The sequence below is a fragment of the Staurois parvus genome, unplaced genomic scaffold (assembly GCF_062004578.1).
Source record: "Staurois parvus isolate SC_StPar_1 unplaced genomic scaffold, SC_StPar_1.0 ptg001320l, whole genome shotgun sequence".
NCBI classification, from domain to species: Eukaryota; Metazoa; Chordata; class Amphibia; order Anura; family Ranidae; genus Staurois; species Staurois parvus.
In genome coordinates, this window is record NW_028319116.1 from 233,616 (window position 1) to 253,410 (window position 19,795).

Below are 19,795 nucleotides of genomic sequence, written 5' to 3' on the forward strand. Positions count from 1 at the left end.
GTGGTCCAAAATGACTCCAGATCGTTGTGCAGGTCTGATCTGCAACTACAGGAAACGTTTGGTTGAAGTTATTGCTGCCAAAGGAGGGTCAACCAGTTATTAAGTCCAAAGGTTCACATACTTTTTCCTCCCTGCACTGTGAATGTTTACATGTTATGTGCAATTAAACCATGGCAACATCTAATGTTTGTGTAGTATTATGTTCAGCAGACTGTGTTCTTCTATTGTTGTGACTTAGATGACGTTCAGAGCACATTTTATGCCCAATTCATGCAAAACTCCACGTAATCCCAAGGGGTTCACATACTTTTTCTTGCAACTGTATATCCATGTACACATCGTCCTTTACAGTAGTTTTCTTGAACACACCAAATTTGCGTTCAGGAGTAGATTTTATCAGCGTTTCAATTGCTTGTAAACGTGGCTAAACGTGTTTATAAGCGTTGCGTTTGGAAATTATTTTAACTCTTCCATTTCCAGATGCTGTCCAGAGCCTTTTTTCATTATTTATTTATTTATTACAGGTACTTATATAGCGCCATCAATTTACGCTGCGCTTGACATATATATTGTACATTCACATCAGTCTCCGCCCCCGAGGAGCGTACAATCTAAGGTCCCCAACTCACAGTCATACATACACATACTAGGGACAATTTAGACAGAATCCAATTCACCTACCAGCATGTCTTTGGAGTGTGGAAGGAAACCGGAGTACCCGGAGGAAACCCACGCAGACACAGAGAACATGCAAACTCCAGGCAGGTGGTGCCGTGGTTGGGATTCGAACCAACGACCCTAGTGCTGCCAGGCGGAAGTGCTAACCATTTAGCCACTGTCATTAAAAATGCATGCAAAGCGTTTTCCCAGTACTCAAATGGACCTGGAACACCATACTTTGAGTTTTCGCATGAAAGAAAATATATTAGAGACTGGTGCAATCATTTCTGCACAGAAATGAGCCGGAACACATCCAAACACCACAAAAAAAAAAAAAGACAGCTAATCTCAACACATACTGCTCTCTCTGCTTCTGCTCTCTCTATTTCTCTCAAAATGTCTGAAATAGTTAATTATTTACTGTTTTTCAGTGCATTCTGGGCATTTTGGAAGGTCTCCTGAGGTTATCTTTAACCCCTTCAAATCCGGATATTTTGACCCCCTTCCAGTCCAGGCTAATTTTCAGCTTTGTGGGCTATCACACTTTGAATGACAATTGCGCGGTCATGCAACACTGTACCCATATGAATTTTTTAGCATATTTTGGAGACAAATAAAACTTTATTTTGGTGGTATTTATTCACTGCTGGGATTTTTATTTTTTTGGCTATAAAAATGAAAAAGTCCAAAAAATTAAAAAAAAAAGTGTTTTTCTTATAAAATGTTGCAAATAAATAATCTTTTCCTGAAGTTATCTTTAAAAAACGCTTCTAAATGCAAACGCTCATAAATGCTCATAAACGCAGTATGCAAACGCGGCTAAACAGGCGTTTTTTAACCTACGTTTTCCAGCAGTCAGTTTCCATCGTTCAGAAGTGTCCCGGGTACATGGAGCCTAATGGAGCCGCCCCCCTCCCACCCCAGGCCTCATGGATTGTTATGGCTATATAGACCTCTGACTGGTGCAAACTCTTTCCTGTATCCTGTTCTTGGGGGTCCCATTTCTTCTAATTGACTCTGACAAGACTGGCAGAGGCTCCTCAAAAAGATGAAGGAAATGAAACACGAAGACCTGCAGCTTTAGTGTGATCTGAGCCCACAGCTGGGAAATAGCCACGAGGGACAATTATGGAGGCCACTCTTGGCCCGTGGACAGCTGTCTTATCTCACCTTTTCTGCTCTTTTGAATGTTTCTTCCCAGTGATTTCCAGGCCAACAGCTTTCAGATGTTGTTTCATTCTTTTTCTGTGTGTGAATCATCCGTGCGTTGAAACGATCGCTTTATTTCAGGTACTTTTATAGCACCGTCAATTTACGCAGCACTTTACATATATATTGTACATTCACATCAGTCCCTAACCCTCAAGGGGCGTACAATCTAAGGTCCCTAACCCTCAAGGGGCGTACAATCTAAGGTCCCTAACCCTCAAGGGGCGTACAATCTAAGGTCCCTAACCCTCAAGGGGCGTACAATCTAAGGTCCCTAACCCTCAGGGGGCGTACAATCTAAGGTCCCTAACCCTCAAGGGGTGTACAATCTAAGGTCCCTAACCCTCAAGAGGTGTACAATCTAAGGTCCCTAACCCTCAAGGGGTGTACAATCTAAGGTCCCTAACCCTCAAGGGGTGTACAATCTAAGGTCCTAACCCTCAAGGGGTGTACAATCTAAGGTCCCTAACCCTCAAGGGGTGTACAATCTAAGGTCCCTAACCCTCAAGAGGTGTACAATCTAAGGTCCCTAACCCTCAAGGGGTGTACAATCTAAGGTCCTAACCCTCAAGGGGTGTACAATCTAAGGTCCCTAACCCTCAAGGGGTGTACAATCTAAGGTCCCTAACTCACATTCATACATACACATACTAGGGACAATTTGACAGGAGCCAATTCACATACCCAGAGGAAACCCACGCAGACACGGAGAACATGCAAACTCCAGGCAGGTGGTGCCGTGGTTGGGATTTGAACCAATGACCCGAGTACTGCCAGGGGGAAGTGCTAACCATTTAGCCACTGTGCTTCCCATAGCTTTAGTTTGGTCAGTCTCATTTTCCATATGCAATTTAAGTAGCTTCAGGTTCAGGGAATAACAGTTCCCAGCAAGCTGTACAATATATTCAACCTGCTCTAGAGACCGTCCTCCTTCATTCCTCTAAGGCTCAGAGGAGCTGGCCACAATGGAAGTGGATGGAGAGATTGGCTGAGGTAGGATGGATCACAGGTGCAGTAAGTCTCTCATACATTTTCTATGTGGGCACGTCTGCACCTTTGGGCTTAGACCTGCATGTGTCACTCCTGGAGACTGACACCCACCTATCAAGGCATTTTGATATTTATGAAATTCCTCTCAAGAGCCATCCCACTGCTTGCATCAGGACTGAAAGCTCTTGAGAAGAGTACCAAGGTCAGGGGCTGTGATGTTTTTAGGAAGCTATGTACAGCCCCCTGTCATGCAGCTTTAAATGAACACATTAAAAACATGCTACCATCACACTTCTTCCATGTTGAGCTGTGGACTTTTGGGTCTCTCCTCATTCTGTACCTATGCCAGTTTGTTTGCTATGGAGAAGACTTTCTCATCCAGGATTTTTCCTGAGGTTGCTGGGGATTCCTTGAGAAATCAGCAATTTGTTCCTCTCAGATAAGCAACCACTGACTCTAATTAGCTTTTTAGTTATCTGTAAGGAGCATTCTTTCCACAAACCATCAATGTAAGGGCATTGTTCCTTCTGAACACCAATGTAAGGAGCATTCCTCCCACTGACCCCCAGTGTAAGGAGCATTCCTCCCACTGACCCCCAGTGTAAGGAGCATTCCTCCCACTGACCCCCAGTGTAAGGAGCATTCTTCCCACTGACCACCAATGTAAGGAGCATTCTTCCCATTGGCCACCAATGTAAGGAGCATTCTTCCCACTAACCGCCACTGTAAGGGACATTCTTCCCACTAATCACCAATGTAAGGGACATTCTATCCACTGACCACCAAAAGTAAGATGCATTCTTCCCACTGATCACCAATGTAAGGGGCATTCTTCCCACTGACCACCAATGTAAGGGACATTCTTCCCACTGATCACCAATGTAAGGGACATTCTTCCCACTGATCACCAATGTAAGGAGCATTCTTCCCACTGACCCCCAATGTAAGGGGCATTCTTCCCATTGACCACCAATGTAAGGGACATTCTTCCCACTGATCACCAATGTAAGGAGCATTCTTCCCACTGACCCCCAATGTAAGGGGCATTCTTCCCACTGACCACCAATGTAAGGGACATTCTTCCCACTGACCACCAATGTAAGAAACATTCTTCCCACTGATCACCAATGTAAGGAACATTCTTCTCAATGACCACCAATGTAAGGAACATTCTTCCCACTGATCACCAATGTAAGGGACATTCTTCCCGCTGACCACCAATGTAAGGAGCATTCTTCCCACTGACCACCAAAGTAAGGAACATTCTTCCCACTGACCACCAATGTAAGGGGCATTCTTCTCACTGATCCCCAATGTAAGGGACATTCTTCCCACTGATCCCCAATGTAAGGGACATTCTTCCCACTGATCCCCAATGTAAGGGACATTCTTCCCACTGACCACCAATGTAAGGAGCATTCTTCCCACTGACCACCAATATAAGCAGCATTCTTCCCACTGACCACCAATGTAAGGAGCATTCTTCTCACTGATCACCAATGTAAGGGACATTCTTCCCACTGACCACCAATGTAAGGGACATTCTTCCCACTGATCCCCAATGTAAGGAACATTCTTCCCACTGACCGCCAATGTAAGGGACATTCTTCCCACTGATCCCCAATGTAAGGGACATTCTTCCCACTGATCCCCAATGTAAGGAACATTCTTCCCACTGATCCCCAATGTAAGGGACATTCTTCTCACTGATCACCAATGTAAGGGACATTCTTCCCACTGATCACCAATGTAAGGAACATTCTTCCCACTGATCACCAATGTGCCTGTGGAAGAGGTAGTCTTAGAAATTACATGAAGTTTAAAATGGACTTTAAAGTGGGACTAGTTTTGACAGGTACCTGCTCCAGCTTCTAGGTGATCTGAGAGGAAATTCCCCCCTTTGCCCACAACTTTTTGGGACACGTCACAGGTCCCCGAAAGCTGCATGACCATTCAAAAACTACAGTGCGGCTTACGCATGCGCTGTGGCCATTAAGCTGTGAAGCTGCAAGGAGTCACAACTGGCTGCCCACATCTAAAATGCTATTGCTAGTGCCAGGGACCAAAGACCAGTGAAGAAACCAGCCCGGGTGAGGATGGCGCTGGATCAAGGGATAGGTGAGTGTCTGTTTATTAAAAATGAGCAGCTACAGTTCTTGTAGCTGCTGCCATATAATTTTTTGAGAAATGACTGAAGAAACACTTTGTGACGGGAGTCACTTTGGGTGGGGAGCCCATGGAACACAGCTCACTTTGGAGAGGTGGGGAGACCCCTGTCTCAGCTCCCCATATCCCTCTTATGTGTAAGTCACCCTGTGCCTGTTGGGAGTACAGGGTGATCTGTCCTAATATTGGGGTGGGGTTTTGTGGATTGTTTGGTGTTATGTGGTTTCATCCCTTTGTTCTATTGTGTGTTTTGCTTGGGAGCAAACTATTATGGGATGTATGTGTTTATGTGTATTGGCTTGGTGGGGGGGGGGGGGTGTCTCCAGCAGCCCTCCCTCCTGATGGGACTGTCTGCTGGTGTGTCTCTTGTTACTGAATGTAGATTGACCCGCCTTGTGTCATTATGCAGGGAGGGGGGGGGGGTTGTTGTGCCCTTAAATGTATATATCTTGTATCTGTGTTAAAATAAACTAGTCTATTTCCTGGTTTACATCAAGACTGGTGTCGTCTAGTCTTGTATGGTCAGCTGTGGTGTCTGTGGTCGGTGTTCGGACGGGGAAGCGGGAGTCTAACGGAAGTACCCAAGTGCAGTCTGGGGTTGGTTCCATTGCACAGTTTAACTAATTAATGCCCAACTCCACTTTTTTAAAAGTTAGAGGAACAGTTTTTTTTCTTTTAGAAAAAACGTTTTAAACCATATAAGGAAAAGTTACCCCCTCCCCTCCCCCACCGACTGTGTTACTGTATATGGTTTGTCTAAGCCCTATATTTGTCATTTTTGCCAGACAGCTTGGCCTGCATGTAAATGTGGAAAAAATAAAAACAATGCATGGGACATAAAAAAAAAAAGAGAAAGAAAATGGAATTTGTATAGTAAATACGAATACATAATGCACCATTTTTCACTAGGACAATAGGCCTTTATCTTCCTTGCCTCCTAGGGGTTATGATATATATGCATTATGAATGACATGACAAAACATGTGGCTTTTCCATATCAGTCTGCAGCCACTGTAATTTTCTAAAACTGTCAAAAAACTAAATGCAATATGGAGGCATGTCCTGTTGTCAAGGTCCTACCTTTCCCCAGAGGTTATGCTGCTCCATGTGCTGGCATCCAATCTGGTTTCTGCAAAGCATGGTGGGAGCCTTTTATGCTTTCAGACCTCTGCAGTCCCTCCTCCAGAGGGGTGTGGTTGATCACATTTAAGCCTGTTGTCTGCACTAGCTCTTTGCATTTGTGTCCTGTATGATTGTGTTGCAGCAAGCTCTTGTTCTACTCTCGTTGCTCTCCTGGAAACCGACTCGGCTTTGACTAAGACTATTCTCTGCCTTATCCCTTTATCTGACCTCCCGTTGCTGAACCCGGCTCGTGACCTGTGTATTCTTGCCTACCGTCTTGTACTGTCTGTCCCGCTGTTATCGACCCGGCCTGTCCGACTACGCTATTGTTTCCCATCTGGTTCCCACCAACTATACGCCATTGGCGGCGGCCATTACCGCAGCTGGGGTTACTCGGGGCCGTGACCTGGTCCCTGGCTGCGTCAAGTCCATCCCCACCATCAGGGGCCCTGGTGAAAGGCATCCTGGGGCTTAGACTCCGCGCCCTGAGGGACTCCGGTCTGTGGGTGGTGGCTGTCTTCAGTCGGTGCGTCACCCTACCATTAGGCCTGCCCGTCCATTCCACCGCTCCTGCCCTGACACCTGTACACTGGCGGTGTACAGAAATTCCCAAGAAATTTAATTTCCTGCTTGTATGATTGACTCACTGATTTTCTCAGGTGGTTGCACTAAGACACAACAAAAAATGTAGCCCCCCACAATAGGAATTACATTTTCGGGAAGATACTTGCTAAGGCTTAAAGTGTTACTAAAACCAGGACCCTGAATTCAACTACAGTGCCCTAAAAAAGTATTCATACCCCTTGAAATGTCTCCAGGTTGTCATGTTACAATGTATTTTATTGGGGTTGGATGTGATAGACCAACACAAAGTGGCACATAATTGTGAAGTGGAAGGAAAATGAGAAATGGTTCAACATTTGTGATAAATAAATGTGTGAAAAGTGTGGCAGTATTTGTATTCAGCCCCCCGGAGTCAATACTTTGCAGGATCCCCTTTGGCTGAATTTCCAGCTGCAAGTCTTTTTGGGGACGTCTCTCCCAGCTTTGCACATCTAGAGAGGGACATTTCTGCCCGTTCTTCTTTGCAGAATCACTCAAGCTCTGTCAGATTGGATGGAGAGCGTCTGGGAACAGCAATTTTCAGGTCTGGCCACAGATTCTCCATTGGATTTAGGTCTGGACTGTGACTGGGCCATTCTAACACATGAAGATGCTTTGATCTGAACCATTCCATTGTAGCTCTGGCTGGATGTTTCGGGTCGTTGTCCTGCTGGAAGGTGAACCTCCGCCCCGTTCTCAAGTCTTTTGCAGACTCTAAACAGGTTTTCTTCTAAGATTGCCCTGTATTTGGCTCCATCCATCTTCCCATCAACTCTGACCAGCTTCCCTGTCCTTGCTGAAGTAAAGCATCCCCACCACATGATGCTGCCACCATGTTTCACAGTGGGGATGGTGTGTACAGGGTGATGTGCAGTCTTAGTTTTCCACCACACATAGCGTTTTGCTTTTAGGCCAAAAAGTTCAATTTTGATCTCATCTGACCAGAGCACCTTCTTCCACGTTTGCTGTGTCCCCCACATGGCTTCTCGCAAACTGCAAACGGGACTTCTTATGTCTTTCTTTCAACAATGGCTTTCTTCTTGCCACTCTTCCATAAAGGTCAGATTTGTGGAGTGCACGACTAATAGTTGTCCTGTGGACAGATTCTCCCCCCTGAGCTGTGGATCTCTGCAGCAAATCCAGAGTTCCCATGGGCCTCTTGGCTGCTTCTCTGATGAATGCTCTCTGTTGAAATTCGCTACTATTGTGATTCGGAAATACATCTGAGTCTACGAATAACGAAAATTTTGCCCAAATTTTGATTCGTAACAGAACGCACTGCACATGTCTGTTTAGTAATAAAGCTAAATAATTTGTGGTAATTACATTTTCAGTATTTGATCTGCAGTTTGATTCATATTCATGAGTGCCTCAAAGGTCCCATTAATAATTACTTTCAAATTTTATGCAAAAATTTTTGGCCATGGTGTCACTTTTCTGAATAACTCTCTTTCTGTTAAATGTCTGCAGATAAACCTATTCTGGATAAGTTGCTCCCGAAGCACAGGGTCAAAGTCTTGGACACTCTCTCCACCTCACTACCCCTTCAGGTGACGGCAAACCTGATCAGTTATGAAGAATACTGGAGACGGTGCTGTGCTGAACATTGGCCTATCTGTGACGTCTCCCGCTATGGCTCCAGCTGGAAGAGGTTATTCTTCGAGAGACACCTGGAGAACCTCATCGAACGATTCATACCTGATGTGACTGAGATACGGACCATCTGTGAGGCTGCGGAGCTCAGCAAGGAGTATGTGAAAAGGTTGGACATCCAGCAGCTTCTGCCACCGGTGAAGGTAGAGATGAAGAAGGAAGAGGAGGTCGATGAGGTCTCTGATGAAGGAAGTGAGGTCGGTGGTGACCTGCCATCCATGGACCACTTTGATTTTAACCTTATAGCCAATTCACTCTGTGGTCTAGAGGAACTGCACCTTGTCTATGGGGTTAAAGGTTGCGGCATGAACTTTGAGTGGAACCTCTTTAGGTTCACAGAGCGGGACTGCGGTCTGCTGGCTGACACCTTCAAGACATTCAGAAACCTGAAGGTAAGTGATGAGGAGACAATTGGCTCGAAGGAAATAAGAGGCCACTTTTCTACAGTAGGTCTGTCAAAGGTCTCACCACCTTTCCAGAACAAGATTGCAGACCCTTTCAGAATCCTAAATCCACATCTCCCAAGTGTGATTGGCAGCACTGACTATTAGGTGTGGAAGGGGGTACACTGCACCCTATGGATCAAAAGTAGCTGTTTGAACAATAGATCCTTCTAGCTTTTGGGGCTCCCATGGCATTCTGAAAGTTAACTGATCGTGCCTTCTTCACCAGTCCCCCTCCACTTATATGTATTAAAATGGGTTCTAGTTTCCTTTTATAGAGCCCCAAAGAGCCAATAATAGCATAGAAGTGGTGTGAGTAAATTCTACTATTAGAATGTAATGCCGCCACACAGTTGTGAAATAAAGAAATTATAATGCTGGGGACCCCTCACCTAAAGGGCCCAGGAACAGCTGCACCCGCCAAACCCCAGGTGGTGGTTTGAGTGTATACATATATATATATATATCGGGTTGTGTTAGATATCTTGTGTCCATCTATCCCTGGTTCACACTGAGAACTGCATATGAATTGCGCAGGAACTGCACTGTCTTCGCAACTCATTGTGTTTTCAATGGGCTCAAATCGCGCTGCATGGCACCAAAGACATGCATGCACCAATTTTGGAGCCGCACTGCAACTGGATCACATGGTCTTTTTGTACCATGCGATCCAGTGTGATCTGGTGCAGGTAAACGCACTGCAATTGTGACCTGCGTTTGGAGTGTCATTAAAATTGCACCGATACCCGCTGCAGATTGCAAGGGTGGTGCAAAAAACACGCACAGATCGCATTAGTGAACCTAGGCTAAAGCCGGCTATACATGGGTCGAATTCCAAAAGAATTTTCTTTCGAAAATTTTTCTAAGAATTTTTGTCTGAATTTTGAACCACTGGTGGACCACAGAAACGTCTGATTTTTGTGCGATCATCGAATCTGAATCAGGCCTTGAAATTTCCACTCGCCTGCTAGCCAATGGCGAGTGGAAATTATGGTGGGGGCGAGTGTGTCCCCCTGGGCCGTCTTGCTCAGCAGGCTTGGAGCTCAGGCCGGATCTGTCATTGGCACTGGGAGCCGTCAGACTGCTCAATAGCTGAGCGCAGTGAAAGCAAAGCAAGGAGTGTGTGCTGTGCTCTCTGCCTCCCCCTAGAGTGCAGTACCTGGCTCTGTGCGTGAACAACGAAGTACTGCAACTTTTTATAGGTGTGTGTGTACCGAATTTCAACTCACTCTGGTCACATGATCCTCTGTCAGCCAGTGGTGGCTTCAGGGGAGAGGAGAGAGCACTTAACAGCGTGTGTGTGTGTATGCATGTCTGTGTATGTACATGTTTGTATCTGTACATGTGTCTGCGTGTATGTACTTGTATGTGTGTGTGTGTGTGTACATGTGTATGTATGTACATATGTATGTATGTACATGTGTGTGCATGTGTATTTCTGTGTTTGTACATGTATCTGTGTGTATGCGTGTCTGTACGTGCCTGTGTGTGTATACATGTGTCTGTATGTGTGTGTGTGTGTGTGTGTACATGTCTGTGTGTGTGTACAGGTGTCTCTGTTTGTGTGTGTTTGTTGGTGGCGAGTAACTCTTAAGGCCTGGCTAGTAGCTCAGGACTTGAAATTTTAAGCACTGATCTGAATGATCGGACATGTTGGAAATTTTTTGAAAAACAAACTAATTTCTAATCGATGGGAGAATCATGCGAGAAATATAATCGAAAAAGAAACAAGCATGAGCTGTGACCTGGAAAGAAAAGAAGATTCTTGGCCACGAAAATTATTTTCTGTAGCAACATGAGAAATTGAAGGCTTGGTTGGTCGAATTTCGAAATCAAAGGTGGCGCCATTGGATTACAAAGTGCACACAAATTCTGATTTTCTAAAGATAATTTGTTGGGAATTCGACCCGTGTGTGCTCCTCATTAGTGTTGCAAGAACACCACTCTTTTTTATTGATTGGTTGTTGTTACATAGTTAGTCTGGCTGAAAAAAGACAAAAGTCCATCCAGTTCAACCGTTTAAAAAAAAAAAAAAAAAGTTATAATCCTACACCCACAGTTGATCCAGAGGAAGGCAAAAAAACCCAGCAAAGCACGATCCAATTTGCTCCTGCAGGGAAAAAATTCCTTCCTGATCCCCTGAGAGGCAATCGGATATTCCCTGGATCAACTTTACCTATACACCGTGTTCCAAATTATTATGCAAATTATATTTTTCTCATTTACCTAAATAATTGATGTAAATAACAGTCAGCATAATTCTCATGTTATCAACTATTAAGAGTACAATTCACATTTTATTGCACAAACCTCCTAATGATAACAGGATTTTTTTAAAACATAAAACACTTACAATGTTGTTCCAAATTATTCCGCACAGGAAGTTTCAAAACACTTTATAGGTTGTAAAGAACTGAAAATTGTCATTTGTTGTGTTTGCAGCAAATTTACTGAAATCAAAAGCTATTTCAATCAAACTTTTAACAACATTTTAACTTTGTAAACATTTGAAGCGGTCACGTTACATTGTAACATAGGAGCCCTTATCTGATAGCAGATCACAAGTCTGGCATCCATTGAACTTGGGAGTTTTTGGACAGTTTCTGCTTGAATTTGTTTGCAAGATGTCAGAATAGCCTCCCAGAGCTGCTGTTTGGATGTAAACTGCCTCCCACCCTCATAGATCTTTTGCTTGAGGATGCTCCAAAGGTTCTCAATAGGATTGAGGTCAGGGGAGGATGGAGGCCACACCATGACTTTCTCTCCTTTTATCCCCATAGCAGCCATTGATGCAGAGGTATTCTTTGCAGCATGAGATGGCGCATTGTCATGCATGAAGATGATTTTATTACGGAAAGCATAGTTCTTCCTTCTGTACCAGGGAAGAAAGTGGTCAGTCATAAACTCCACATACTTTGCAGAGGTCATCTTTACACCTTCGGGGGCTCTAAAGGGGCCGGCCAGCTCTGTTCCCATGATTCCGGCCCAAAACATGACTCCACCACCGCCTTGCTGACGTCGCAGCCTTGTTGGAACAGAGTGGCCATCCACCACCCATCCACTACTCCATGCATCTGGACCATCCAGGGTTGCACGGCACTCATCAGTGAACAGGACTGTTTGAAAATTAGTCTTCATGTATTTTTCTGCCCAATGCAGCCATTTCTGCTTGTGAGCATTGGTTAGTGGTGGCCGAATAGAAGGTTTATGCACAGTTGCAGGACTCTGGAGGACTCTACACCTTGATGTCCGTGGGACTCCAGAGGCACCAGCAGCTTCAAATATCTGTTTGCTGCTATGTAATGGGATTTTAGCAGCTGCTCTCTTGATCCGATGCATGGATCTGGCAGAAATCTTCCTCAATGTGCCTTTATCTGCACCAACCCGTCTGTGCTCTGAATCAGCCACAAATCTCTTCATAGTGCGATGATCACGCTTAAGTTTTCGTGAAATATCGAATGTTTTCATCCCTCGTCCAAGGCATCGAACTATTTCACTCTTTTCAGCAGCAGAGAGATCCTTTTTCTTCCCCATATTGCTTGAAAATGGCTCTCTGCTTAATAATGTGGAACGCCGTCCTTTAGTAGTTTTTCCTTCAATTGGGCTCACCGGCCAATCTAATTATCACAGGTGTCCGAGATTGTTTTCAGTGATCAAAAGAGCCCTGACACACAATGCCATCCATGAGTTACACTGAAAAACAAAATATTTCATCTTTGTGACACTTAAATAGAACTTGCATAATAATTTGGAACACGGTGTAAGGGCTCATGTACACTGCAGCTGCTAAACTCACGTTTAGGAGCTGTTCAGCGTTTTTTCAACAGCCCCTGAACTCTCCCTAATGTTTTCCTATGTGTCCGTATAGACATCTTCGTTTACAGGCAGAGTTTACAATCGTTTTTTTGAATGCAACAAACTTGCGTTCAAACGTCGCTTTTATCAGCATTACAAACGCAAAACGCTTGTAAACTCTGCTAAACGCGGCAAATCACGTTTATAAGCGTTTTAAATTTTTTTTTTAACTCTTCCAGTTCCCGATGCTGTCTGGAGCCTTTTTTCATCATGAAAAATTCATGCAAAGAATTTTCAAGGTGCTCAGATGGACAAAACACTGAACACAGGATGTTCCTACCAAGCTTGTCACACATTGTAATGACCAATTCACACCACAGACCTCTCCCACCCTTGGAAACAAAAGATATGTTAATGACCATTCACACCTCAAATTCCTCATGAAGACCCCCTGCCAGTTGGCCTCAATGACTCCCTCCACCAGACACCTTTCCCACCCTTGGAGACAAAAGAAATGTTAATGAGCAACTCACACCTAAGCTGATCTCAACACATACTGCTGTCTCTGCTTCTACTCTCTGTATTTCTCTGAAACAGTCCGAAATAGTTAATAAATTACCACTTTTCAGTGCATTCTGGGCATTTGCAAGGTTCTCCTGTGCTTATCTTTAAAAAACATTTTTAAATGCAAACGCGCATAAACATGTTATGCAAACGCAGCTAAACAGATTTATTTTAACCTACGGTTTCCAGCGGTCAGTTTCCATTGTTCAGAAACGTCCCGTGTACATGGGGCCTAAATGTTGTGAGCACTGCTGTGTTTTTGTGATTGGTTGCTGTAAGTACGGCTCTCTTTTTCTGATTGGTTGCTGTAAGTATGGCTCTCTTTTTCTGATTGGTTACTGTAAGTATGGCTCTCTTTTTCTGATTGGTTACTGTAAGTATGGCTCTCTTTTTCTGATTGGTTGCTGTAAACACAGCTCTTCTTTTCTGATTGCTTGCTGTAAGCTCGGCTCTTTTTTTTTCTTTTCACAGCTTTATTTTTCACAAACATTTTCCTTTGTATTTTCTTCTTCCACTAATGATTCCTCCAACATTTTCCAGGTCTTCAGGCTGCACAGGAGTAAAGTGGATGATGACAAGGCCCGTGTCCTGATCAGGAGTTTACTAGATCATCCATCTTTGGTTCACCTTGACCTGTCACACAACCAGATCTCAGACCGCGGAGCCCGTGCTGTAGGCAAACTGTTGAACCAGAGCCAGCTTCAGATTCTCAACCTGTGCAATAACAACGTGGGGCCGCATGGAGCCAAGGCCATTGCTCACGCATTGTCCAAAAACTGCACTCTCAATACACTGAATCTACGACTGAACCACATCGGGGATGAGGGCGGACAGGCGCTCTCTAACGCTCTGCTGAAAAACAGCACCCTGGTAACTCTGTATCTGGGGAGCAACGAGCTGTCTGAACCCACAGCGACTGTCCTGGCACAGGTCCTCACCCAGAACATGACACTAAAGAGCATCAGCCTCTCCAGCAACCGCATTGGCCTGGTATGTATCTGACTCAGCCTTACCTGGTGGTGGTCTGCACTGCAGATATACACTCATTGGCCACATTATTAGGTACACCTGTTCAATTGGTTGGTAACACAAATTACTAATCAGCCAATCACATGGCAGCAACTCAATTCATTTAGACGTGGTGAAGACCACTTGCTAAAGTTCAAACCGAGCATCAGAATGATGAAGAAAGGGCATTTAAGTGACTTTGAACTTGCAGTGGTTGTTGGTACCAGACAGGCTTGTCTGAGTATCAAAAACTGCTGATCTGCTGGGATTTTCATGCACAACCATCTCTAGGGTTTATACGAAAAAAAAAAGTGCCATTAATTAGGGGTGTAACCACCCATCAAAAAGCATCTCTAGGGTGTACAGAGAATGGTCCGAAAAAGAGAAAATATCCAGTGAGCGGCAGTTGTGTGGAGGAAAATGCCTTGTTGATGTTGGAGGTCAGAGGAGAATGGGCAGACTGGTTCCAGATGATAGAAAGGCAACAGTCACCCTAGGTTCACATCTGTGCGGGAGGTGCCACTGCGGATCCGTACGAAAATCCGAGCAGCCGAGCACCACCCGCACAGAGAAATACGGACCCGCGGGCGGGTGCCATTGTTTCTAATGACATGCCGCCCGCACTCAGAAATGCAACCGTACTGGGAACCTCGGCTGCATTTTCCAAAAAAGTGCCGGGACTTCTTCCCTGCGTGTCCCGGGCACTGGAGTCCATTCAAATGAAAGGGCTCTCCTGCCTGTGCAAAACGCAACCCGCACGGCCGCATAGATGTGAACTGGGGGTATCTCATGTGAATATGGACCGAAATCTGAGGAATGTTTCCAACACCTTGTGGAATCCATGCCTCCAAGAATGAAGGCTGTTCTGACGGTAAACTGCAAGGTACTAGCAAGGTGTACCTAATAAAGTGGCCGCTGAGTGTATAGTTACACTAATACCAATAAATATCCTCCCTTAATCCACAAAGACAGTTTCCTGCAGACAAATACTTTAGTGATTAAAGTGGTTGTAAACCCAGAAGTTGTACCTGTTTAGCTGAAACCCTCTCTTCTCTACAGCCATTCAAAGTCCAGAATTTATAAAGCTTGTCTGAGCTGTCAGAGGGGACAGAGAGCCTAAGTTACACTCAGACCGGGTTCATACAAATGCGGTGCGGGAAACGTTGTGAATCCTGTGCGTTTCCTGCACTACATTGCAGTTGTACGGCGTTCATGCGATCTGGTGTGGGTGTCAATGTTAAATTAATGACACCCTGAAACAGATCGCAAAACGCGATGCCATTGGCAGAAATTGCATTGCATGGGTGAGAACACCCATGCAATGCGATTCAGGTGCGGGTGAAAAAATGGGTCCTGCACCTTTTTGGTGCAGATGCGATGTGATTTGAGCCATACAAAATGTATGGCTCAAATCGCACCTCACAGACATTGCATGTAATTCGCTCAGGAATGCAGTGTGATTCCTGTGCGATTTATATGCGGTATCCCGCACAGCATTAGTGTGAACACTCAGTGAAGAGAGCTCTGACAGCTGATTGGTGGAAAGGGACACAACCCCCTTTAAACAGACTGTCAAGCACAAGCTGTGTGCTGGAGCTCCCTCCCCTGTCACCATTTTTCTCTTGGTGTCAGAAACATTTTTCAGAAGTGACTCAAGCAGATAGCAGAGGAAGGAGGCAGCAGACAGAAATGACACTTAGTGCTCTGGATTGAGACAAGTACATACTATAGAAGGATATGCTTTGTTCATATGTCTGAGGTTTAAAACCACTTTAAAGTGTTCCTAAACCCACAACAGTACAATCAGTCTGTAGATGCAGTAAAGCGTGCTTGTTATACTCACTGTGGGACCTAAGGGGTTAATCCTCTCCATTGTGTAAAAACGCTGTTTGATTGTTTGATCCTGACTTCTCTGATCCTCCCTTTCTTCCAGTGTCCCCCTCTTATCTCCTGATAAGACATATCATGTGGAGACATTCTGCACATGCTCAGTTTGGTGTGTATCCTTTTTTCTTGGGAGAGTGCATGTGATCAGCACAGGGCCAATCAGCACTGTCTAGACCAGCCTTTCTCAGCCAGGGTGCCCAGGCATCATGGGGTGCCTTCAGGCTTCCTCAGGGGTGTCTTGGCAAAATGACCAAAAATTGTAAACAAGCCAGCAGGTGGATCATTCCTGCCTTCTAGTACACACATCCACAGGTTATCATTGTGCAGTTTTCTGACCTTTTAGCTGCCAGCACCCTAACAACTAATGACATCATCGGTTGATAAGGAGGACATCGGGTGCCGGCACATCACCTTTTTTTGGCCCTCCCCCGCCCCTCTCAGCACTGGGGTCACATTAGCAGAGTGAGGGAGAGACACACTGGAATGCTAGTCGGTGTGCAAAGGTGTATTTGCTGTGGAAGAATAAATGGCCTCCAATGTTGGGTGTCCTGGATGTGTGGAGAATAATGTTTTCACATTTTAGATTGCGGTGCCTTGAGATTTTCCATCATTTTAAAGGGTGCCTTGACTGAAAGAACATTGAGAAACACTGACCTAGACAAAGGTCAGGGGTTCTCTAGGAGGATTCCTAGAGCAAAATAAAAACTCCCCCTACAAGATTAACCAGTGCTCTGCTGGACACTGATAGAAGTCACAAGACTGCTATATACTGCTGATGAGAAAAAGGATTTAGCAGTTATATTTACTAAAATAATTGCATTTCCATGTTCTGTGTATTGTGGGAGACTAGATATAGTGAATGCGGGGTCCGGGGAGAGCGGATATAGTGAATGCAGGGTCCGGGGAGAGCGGATATAGTGAATGCAGGGTCCGGGGAGAGCGGATATAGTGAATGCAGGGTCCAGGGAGAGCGGATATAGTGAATGCGGGGTCCGGGGAGAGCGGATATAGTGAATGCAGGGTCCGGGGAGAGCGGATATAGTGAATGCAGGGTCCGGGGAGAGCGGATATAGTGAATGCAGGGTCTGGGGAGAGCAGATATAGTGAATGCGGGGCCCGGGGAGAGCGGATATAGTGAATGCGGGGTCCGGGGAGAGCGGATATAGTAAATACGGGGTCCGGGGAGACCGGATATAGTGACTGCAGGGTCCGGGGGGAGCGGATATAGTGAATGCAGGGTCCGGGGAGAGCGGATATAGTGAATGCAGGGTCCGGGGAGAGCGGATATAGTGAATGCAGGGTCCGGGGAGACCAGATATAGTGAATGCAGGGTCCGGGGAGAGCGGATATAGTGAATGCAGGGTCCGGGGAGACCAGATATAGTGAATGCAGGGTCCGGGGAGAGCGGATATAGTGAATGCGGGGTCCGGGGAGAGCGGATATAGTGAATGCGGGGTCCGGGGAGAGCGGATATAGTGAATGCAGGGTCCGGGGAGAGCGGATATAGTGAATGCAGGGTCCGGGGAGAGCGGATATAGTGAATGCAGGGTCCAGGGAGAGCGGATATAGTGAATGCGGGGTCCGGGGAGAGCGGATATAGTGAATGCAGGGTCCGGGGAGAGCGGATATAGTGAATGCAGGGTCTGGGGAGAGCGGATATAGTGAATGCAGGGTCCGGGGAAACCGGATATAGTGAATGCGGGGTCCGAGGAGAGCAGATATAGTGACTGTGGGGTCCAGGGAGAGCGCATATAGTGAATGCGGGGTCCCGGGAGAGCAAATATAGTGAATGCAGGGTCCGGGGAAACCGGATATAGTGAATGCAGGGTCCGGGGAGAGCGGATATAGTGAATGCGGGGTCCGGGGAAACCGGATATAGTGAATGCGGGGTCCGAGGAGAGCAGATATAGTGACTGTGGGGTCCAGGGAGAGCGCATATAGTGAATGCGGGGTCCCGGGAGAGCAAATATAGTGAATGCAGGGTCCGGGGAAACCGGATATAGTGAATGCAGGGTCCGGGGAGAGCGGATATAGTGAATGCAGGGTCTGGGGAGAGCGGATATAGTGAATGCGGGGTCCGGGGAAACCGGATATAGTAAATGCAGGGTCTGGGGAGAGCGGATATAGTGAATGCAGGGTCCGGGGAGAGCGGATATAGTGAATGCAGGGTCCGAGGAGAGCGGATATAGTGAATGCAGGGCCCTGGAGACCAGATATAGTGAATGCAGGGTCCGGGGAGAGCCGATATAGTGAATGCAGGGTCCTAGCAATACACACCAAACTGAGCATGTGCCTTCAGTTTGAGGTGTCCTGACCTAGCCATGTGGTTTGCTGACCTGGAACAAGCATGCAGCCAATAAAATTTGAAGACACCTGATAAGCGTTGCCAGCTCTAGATGAATGCTCAAGGCCAGAGTTTGGCCTTTCCAAAATGATTCAGTAAGAACACCCACCTGCTGGTACACACCATTGCTGCACCCCCCCAGCCCCGGCTCCGTTGCTATGTTGGAGCCCTTAGTAAGCATGCAACCTCCTCCCAATCACCAGTTCTTGACACTGTCACCTGAAGAGGAGAGGATAGAAGTGAAGGCTCCAACACCATCTGATGCAGAGTGAGGGTTGGGGGGAAAGGGGTTCTTACAAGTGAACTTGCCCCATGCAAAGTCTTTGCAACCTTTCTGCCCCACTGAACCAGATGTGACCCCATCAAGATGCATGCCCAGGAGTAGCCGACACGGCGATGCTCACTGCACCAGGTACACAGAACACATGCCGTTCCATACTTTACCATGAAGGATCAGCACATGTTATGAGTCTGATGAGAGCCTTGGAGTTATTGCATGTCTGGCATCATATGATCTCCATTGTGTCTCCAGGATGGTGGGAAGCAGCTGCTGGAAGGGATGTCGGAGAACAAAACCCTGCTGGAGTTCGATCTGCGGCTGACCGATGTGGGACAGGAGAGTGAATTCTTCATAAACCAGGTCCTGAGAAGTAATCAAGAGCGGGCCCGACTACAGAGCCAACCAAAACCAACACCAAGCAAAACCCACATGCACTAAAAAGTATGTTTCCATCACCAGGACATTCTAAAATCCTCCAGTATGATGTCCGGTTAGAACCAGCAGGAGGGGTAAGGGGACACATACATACAAACGTATATCAAGCGAATAATAAACCAAATGATGAAAACATCAATCTATAGTGTTCTAGTTATTATTTAGAGAACATTTTCACATGGGGTAACAAGCAGGCAGCACAGTGGCTAAATGGTTAGCACTTCCACCTGGCAGTACTCAGGTCGTTGGTTCGATTCCCAACCACGACACCACCTGCCTGGAGTTTGCATGTTCTCCCTGTGTCTGCGTGGGTTTCCTCGCGGTACTCCGGTTTCCTCCCACACTCCAAAGACATGCTGGTAGGTTAATAGGTTCCTGTCTAAGTTGGCCGTAGTATGTTTATGTGAGTTAGAGACCTAAGATTGTACGCCCCTTGAGGGTTAGGGACTGATGTGAATGTACACCCCTTGAGGGTTAGGGACCTTAGATTGTACGCCCCTTGAGGGTTAGGGACTGATGTGAATGTACACCCCTTGAGGGTTAGGGACCTTAGATTGTACGCCCCTTGAGGGTTAGGGACTGATGTGAATGTACACCCCTTGAGGGTTAGGGACCTTAGATTGTACGCCCCTTGAG

The 19,795-nt window shown here is 46.0% G+C and overlaps 1 protein-coding gene across 1 annotated transcript in view; it reads left to right on the plus strand.

Moving 5' to 3' along the window:
* DRC5 (dynein regulatory complex subunit 5) overlaps positions 1-19,298 on the plus strand; it is a 40,362-nt gene extending 21,064 nt beyond the window's left edge. The window contains exons 3-5 of the mRNA XM_089661172.1: positions 8,221-8,795; positions 13,746-14,195; positions 18,977-19,298. Coding sequence (XP_089517298.1) covers positions 8,221-8,795; positions 13,746-14,195; positions 18,977-19,162 — 1,211 coding nt within the window. The 3' untranslated portion in view covers positions 19,163-19,298. The remainder of the gene's footprint in view (positions 1-8,220; positions 8,796-13,745; positions 14,196-18,976) is intronic.
* The last annotated feature ends 497 nt before the right edge of the window (positions 19,299-19,795 follow it).